This window comes from Ammodytes marinus (genome assembly GCF_949987685.1).
Source record: "Ammodytes marinus genome assembly, chromosome: 23".
Lineage (NCBI taxonomy): Eukaryota > Metazoa > Chordata > Actinopteri > Uranoscopiformes > Ammodytidae > Ammodytes > Ammodytes marinus.
This window is the reverse complement of record NC_137227.1, coordinates 19055379-19062878: the sequence shown is the minus strand read 5'-3', so window position 1 is coordinate 19062878 and position 7500 is coordinate 19055379. Positions and strand designations below refer to the sequence as shown.

The window sequence follows — 7500 nt, the reverse complement described above, 5'->3', positions numbered from 1 at the left end:
AAACCTAACACACACACACACACACACACACACACACACACACACACACACACACACACACACACACACACACACACACACACACACACACACACACACACACACACACACACACACACACACACACACACACACACACACACACACACACACACACACACACACACACACACACACACACACACACACACACACACACACACACACACACACACACACACACACACACACACACACACACACACACACACACACACACACACACACACACACACACACACACACACACACACACACACACACACACACACACACACACACACACACACACACACACACACACACACACAAAGTCTTTCAAGTATCAGTGTGCAGTACAGTAGCCTGTGATTACGTCATGACGGTTTTGCCTGTCTGTGTGAATGGGAGTTCCCATGTAAAAAGGTGAGGTCGTAAAACACTCCTTCAAAGACAGGAGGAAGACGGAGGACCCGCCCAGCTGTTTGATCAGGGACAGATCTGTCGACGCGCCTGCTGTTGGATTCCCCGCTATGTCTGCCACTCTGGAGACAACACACGCAGAGTTATACTGTACCTGCTATCACCTGGATGGGATAGACTTAAGCCGGAAATTTCAATAATGTCTTAATAACGTAATACTCCTGAAAATATAATACATTTGGCACTTAAACTTGATTAAACATGTAATAAAAGTGTCCTGACTGATATTGAAATAAAAAAAAATCCAGATCACATTATACCATGTTGAACTTTTGGGGAATTTACCACATTTTCAGGCTGATGATTTTTCCAAATTAAATCAATCGAATACTGTAATAATAATATATTTATTTTCAATGGTCCAGAGATTTGTCCCAATATCAGTCAGGACATTTTATTAAATTAAAAAGGGTTTTGTTACATTTTTCAAATCAAGGTAAGTACAAAAAGACTTCAACTACATTTTCAGGAGCTGTTGCATTATTGAGAAAACACCACATTATCTGGTGCTAAAAGGTTTTTGTATTTAAAACCCAGACAGGAGCGTGAGAAAGTTTAGCGGAACACTGAAGAATTGATCCCCTGCAGGAGTTAAAGTCTACCAGCAACAGGAAGTTTTCTGTTTTTCTTCATGAAGTGGAGGTCAGGGGGCGACCACACATCATCCTTCAAGCCTGTGGGGACTTGTTCTAAGAAACTTGTGTTAAGCCAGGATTTCTCAAGAGGCCCAAACTGGCCTGAAACCGCCCCTAGCCAAAACTAAATGTCTTTGAACTTCCTCTGGGGTTATCCAAGTTTGTTTTTAAGGATCTGTATCAGAACCGATCTGTGTGTATTATGTATCGTATGTTTTATGATGCTTTTGCAGAGGGCGCTTCCACACCTGCCTTGTGTGGTTCTAGGAATTGGCTAAAAAGAATGCAAGAGGTAACATAGTGTGATATTGTCTGTTGTCGATTTTTGTTTCAACTTATCTCACCAGTTTTATTTTAAGGACCATATAAGGGCCAACAACTTGATCAGAACATCCAGTAATGTTTCATTTAAAATCTCTAATGATCTTTTGTCAAACGGAATAAACCGAACCTGAAATATCATTATTCACGACGTCACTACACACTCAAACGCTCCTGTGACAGCCAGGATAATAAAACCAAATCTAACAATTAGATGATAAGCATCAATAAAAATGTGCCACAGTGTACCTCACCGTGTGTCATTCTCAGGGCTCACACACACACACACACACACACACACACACACACACACACTCTTTGTGTACCTAGCCGTGTCTCATTCTAAGGGCATCCCATCAATTAAAAGACAATTACACTATTAAAGAGCAATCAAACTGCAATGCATCAGCTGTTGCCTTCAATGAGTCATAGACACAACTCCAAACACGCTGTCAAGTGTCAAGAGCGCTGATTTCTTAGAGTCACACCAACCATCAAATTATGTCTAATAATAGACAGAATGCTTTCTATTATGAAGCTAAAATCACACCTTGTTTTGCATTGGTGGCATCCTAAACCAGAGAGGCATACAGACTGAATACACACAACAAACAAACGGAAGGCTTTTCAGATTTGTCTATGCATTGGCTTTTTAAGAAGTCAATTGTATGAAAGGATAGCATTTGGATGACACAAATGACTATGGCTGTAAGTAAAAGTTATTTCACAACGTCGACTTAAATGGCAATGGATAGCAAACGAGCCAACGTGCCTACAGGCTCTGTGAAGCTGTACTTAAAGGAATACTTCACCCATACGGAACCAGCTTTCTATCATTATAAAATCGATATTATAATATAATGAATGAGGTTTGTCTTCCCTCAGTCTTTCCTCAGTCTTCCCTTGGCCCAGCTGTCCTGTTAATCCTAACCCTACACTTTGTGTGATGTCACACATGGTAAAATGTAGGGTTAGACAGAGAGATCATAAAACTGCCGTTTCTCAGGCTAGGATGAACCGAGTTCTAAATTTCTTGCACATTTATACCACATAGGATCTCAGAGTTCAATACACCTTCATATTCCCACCGGTGAAGTAGAGCTTTAAGACGCAGCACTGCAAACTGAAATTAAATAAAGCTTATTTTCTGCATTATGTAGTGTTTATTTTTAGAATATAAAACCAGAATACAGCATGAGCAGTGACTAAGAAGAACCCACAGAAGCATCAGCTGTCTAATGTTGGTCGGGCTTTAAAAAAAAAAAAAAAAAAAAAATCACGTTTCACAACAACACAGAGTCATCTATTGATAACGGAGAAAAAAACTGGGGTGTTTAAGTGGAAGTCCAATGTCAATGTGTAACTGACTTAACCTCTCTGACCTTTCATGGAACTATTAAGGTTTAAAAAAAAAATTAAAAAAAATACAAGTAGAGAGACACACACACACACACACACACACACAGGGAATTGTAACTATAAAGAGCCCAACAGTAAAGACTGCAACTCATTATTTTAGTATTGGATAATGTGTTGATTGATTGATGAATATATAAATATAGAGAATTTCAAAAATCGCAAATCTTTTATTTATTTATTTTTCTTTTTTTTTGGGGGGGGGAGTGGGGGGGAGACTCGGATGCATCAAAAACTAGCTATAAAACACACCACTGATCTAACATCACCTTTTGAGTCGATGAGGTGTTACCATACAGTTGCTCTTAACATTAACACATCTAGCAGAACACACAGATAATACGCATTCATTTCTAGTCAGGTCTTTGGGGTATCTGATGAATGTTAGTCCAATTCTTGCTCTCCTTTTATCTCCATTTTTCATCTCCACAACTTCCTGACATAAATATCTGTCTCTTTATAATTTACAGTGACAGCTGATTGAAAGGCCTAATCTGGTAGCTCACAAAACAACCAACTGTCACAACTTCAATATATCTTGTGTCACTTTTCGTCCATAAATAATTTTTCTTCGAGGGATTGCAGGACACTTTATTTTATTTATTTATTTGTTAGGCACAATGCATATTAATGAAGAGCTGTTACAATTTCAGCTGTAAAAATGCCAGATTTTAGCAAAAGTGCTACATCTGTACGTCTGTTTCTAAAATGCATTGTTGCTCTTCTTGGCAGTTAGGACAGACGTTGTAGCAGCTGCCGTCAGGTGTCAGGTGTGTTGTTGATTTAAGAAGCCTATGACATCATCACTGAGGCCCCGCCCACTTTGGAACGCAGCGACAGAGAGAGAGAGAGGAAGAGAGGGAGGGAGGGAGAGAGAGAGAGAGATATGGAGAGACAGAGAGAGAGAGAGGGATATGGAGACAGAGAGAGAGAGGTAGACAGAGAGAGAGAGGGAGACACAAAGAGAGAGAGAGAGGAAGAGAGAGGTAAACAGAGAGAGAGAGAGAGATAGGGAGAGACAGAGAGAGAGGTAGACAGAGAGAGAGAGACTAGAGAGAGGTGAGATGACAGTAAAAGGCAGCACAGTCACACAGGTAGACACACCTGACGCAAAAAGCCACCAAACAGGAGGCCGAACACACATGCTTATAACACAACCTTACACAACTGTAGTCTATTCACTGGTTTACCTTCACAAACGTCTTCACAACTACTAGTGTGATCCTAGAATCAGTTCTAGAATCAGCGTTATATATATATATCCGGGAGATCAGTTACTAATACATTTTTTTTTTTTTTTTGCATTTTTTATGCTTTATTGATAGTGCAGAGAGACAGAGGTGAAATGGGGCAGAGAGGGGAGTGACATGCAGAGAACGACCTCGGGCGGGAATCGAACCAAGGTCTGCTGCTGGGCCCGGCCCGGAGGGGGGGACGCCCTACCAACTGAGCTAAGGGCGCCCCCACTAATTCAAGTCAATTGTCTTGCACTTGAAAATAATTAAATTTTTCCATCGATACTTGTTGTGCTATTTTGAAATGTCTGGGAGAAACAACAAACAAACCGGGGAATACCTTGAAACCAGATATCAGCCTGAAACAATAAGCACAATATCGGTCACTAGAGGACTATATTATATTACAGGGATGAGATTGAAAAACAACCGCGGTACCTTGAAACTGGCCCTTGCCCAAACATACACACAATACCAGAGACTCAAAGGATGTTCATAGGGGATGGTACGTAGGCCCAGACACACCAAGTGCCTTGTTGTGAGTGCAGACAGTATAGTCCTATTATAGCCCCCGTGTGTGTGTGTGTGTGTGTGTGTGTGTGTGTGTGTGTGTGGGTGTGTGTGTGTGTGTATAAGTCCTATTATAGCCCATATAAAGCCTATGAAGATACTGAGATATAAATAAGGTAAAAATAAGCTCTCGCAGACAATGACTCACTGTGAGAATATAGTTCATAACTATCACGCTGATGCCACACACACACACACACACACACACACACACACACACACACACACACACACACACACACACACACACACACACACACACACACACACACACACACACACACACACACACACACACACACACACACACACACACACACACACACACACACACACACACACACACACACACACACACACACACACACACACACACACACACACACACACACACACACACACACACACACACACACACACACACACAGTCCTTCTAAGAAATTTGATAAGGCCCCTAAAGTGTTAAAAGGTCAATGATGTTACCATGGCGCTCCATGTACACAATATAAGTAAATATTGTACAATGGGAATTTCTTAAATCAGTAAAACACTAAAAAGTTTATAAAAATGCATTATACAAACATTATATAGAGATATTTCAAAACTCTATGGAATATAGTGTCAACAGTCCCCAAAACAAATAGTGTGTGGGCTCATGTAACAACAATTGTCAATGTGTCAACTGTCAATGTGTCAACAGTGTTAGATCACTTTAAAGCCAGTGTGTGGGGTGCAAATGGCTATTTAAGAGTCACTGTACAAATATTATACAGATATCTTAAGCGATAAACAACATTTAGTCAGTATGGATGTGCCAATGTCTCAACAGAAGTGACAACATTAGACATATCGAAATATATTTACACATCATGCAATCACTATTAATGATGTTTGGAGGCCTACAGTGAAGTCCCATTATAAGTCATTGTAAGACTATTAGAGACATGTTCTTAGATAAACTTCCTAATATAACTACACACCGAGTTTATTTGACCTTTGTTGTAACCGGTTGATCACTTTAAAAGCCAGTGTGGGGTACAAATGGCTATTTAAAATGTGACTGTACACATATTATAGAGATATCTTGATAATTAAGAGAGATCAAACAACATTTAGTCAGAATGGAATGGAGTGCCAATGTCTCACACAGAAGTCACTGTAGAAACATTACAGACTATCTTAAGATGTTTAACTTCAGTTCATTGAAATCACTATGCATTCAGTTTGGAGGCCTACAGTCCCATTATAAGTCATTGTAATAATACAATTTAAACATTTTAAGTAATAAACATCACAATGTCACAATAATCTAGTTTATTTTCCCTTATGGCCAAACTTTTGTAACTTGTCCAACCCTCTTACTTTGAGCCATATGTTTATATAATGTTGTCACCAACTTGTCAACTAGAAAACTCAAAATATAAAGTCTTGGAAAAATAAATGAATACACTGAGTTCGGAGTAGATACAGTATGTGACATTATAAAGTCAAATCATTAGTAATTGTACGTGTTATTTTAATATATTTAAAAACCAAATTGTCCATACAAACAAACAAACACAGTTTCGAGGCCTAAAATCTCATTGTAAAAATCACTTTATGAATATAATGGGGGGCAATTTAAGACATGTCAACACCATTACGTCATTACAATCTCAGTTTGGAGTCCTGAAGTCGCATTAAAAGTCGTTCTGACAATACAATTCGAACATTTTACATCACAAATGTCACTTTAAACTCAATGTGTAGGCCTCGAATCGCATTATAAGTAACTGTAGGAATAGCATAGGGGACATTTAAGGATATATTAACACCATACGCTCCCTGTTAACTTAATTTTGAAGTCCAAAGTCCCATATGTGAAGGATATAGCTGTAAGGATATCATAAAGCAATGTATCAAAGTTCACTAAACTCAGGCAAGAATGCTACAGACTCTTTTATGAGGTCATTTTTATAGTAGGCTAACACAAATGAGACTTTTCTTTGAATTACGTGTCATAGGAAGTCCTATTTAATCACGTGAACACACCAGGTAAAATTGTCTAAAAACACAATTTTGAAATGGCCTGTGTGTTCGTTGCACAATGCCGCCTCTCTCTCTACTGTTGATAAACTGGTTTAGTTTGTCCCTATACTGACGGCAAATAGAAAAGACACCGTGTGTAATAAACGCCTTCATGTATTTCACCGCGTCCACCTTTACCTATGTTAGAACTCACCTGCATACCAGGAACTTCCATGGTTACTTCGAAGTATGGTCGCCCTCTCACTCCGCCAGCTTTTTCTCAATGTTTTTTCTTGTTACTTCTTGGAGTCTTTGCTTTCAAAATATCTCCTCTCCGAGTTGTTCCACGCACACCCAAAAAACAAAAACTAAACTCCCGTGGAAAAAGGTGGTAGATAAATAGGGTTAACTTCGACGTAGGCGTGAGGCGATATATCCGATAGAAAAAGGCGGTTTTCGTTGAAGGTAGGGGAGAGAAAAAAAGCGAGAAATGGACAAAATAGGCTACAGCTCACACACACAAGTCCTGTGAGAGTCTGCAGCTAGAAAAGCGTTGAGCAAACGGGCAGGATGACGCGCTGGTTACTGCCTACTTGAAGGGAGGAGCGACACGCAGAGGAGATGACAGTTTGTACCACGAGCGAGTCTAATACTGCCGCCTGGTGGATTTATTATGCCATTTGTATTTTATTTTTTATTTTATTTTATTTATCTATTTTTAAATAAGAACAACTTTAGGCCTATTTGACTATTCACATTTTTACGCTACGTTATAGCCTACTTTTTATAACACATTCAGAGGAAAATATTGTATG

At 39.4% G+C, this 7500-nt stretch overlaps 1 protein-coding gene across 1 annotated transcript in view; it reads right to left on the bottom strand.

Annotated features, from left to right (window-relative positions):
* Positions 1–7209, bottom strand: part of stk26 (serine/threonine protein kinase 26) — a 36867-nt gene extending 29658 nt beyond the window's left edge. Inside the window, exon 1 of the mRNA XM_080052007.1 lies at positions 6900–7209. Coding sequence (XP_079908133.1) covers positions 6900–6920 — 21 coding nt within the window. The 5' untranslated portion in view covers positions 6921–7209. The remainder of the gene's footprint in view (positions 1–6899) is intronic.
* Between the last annotated feature and the right edge of the window lie 291 nt (positions 7210–7500).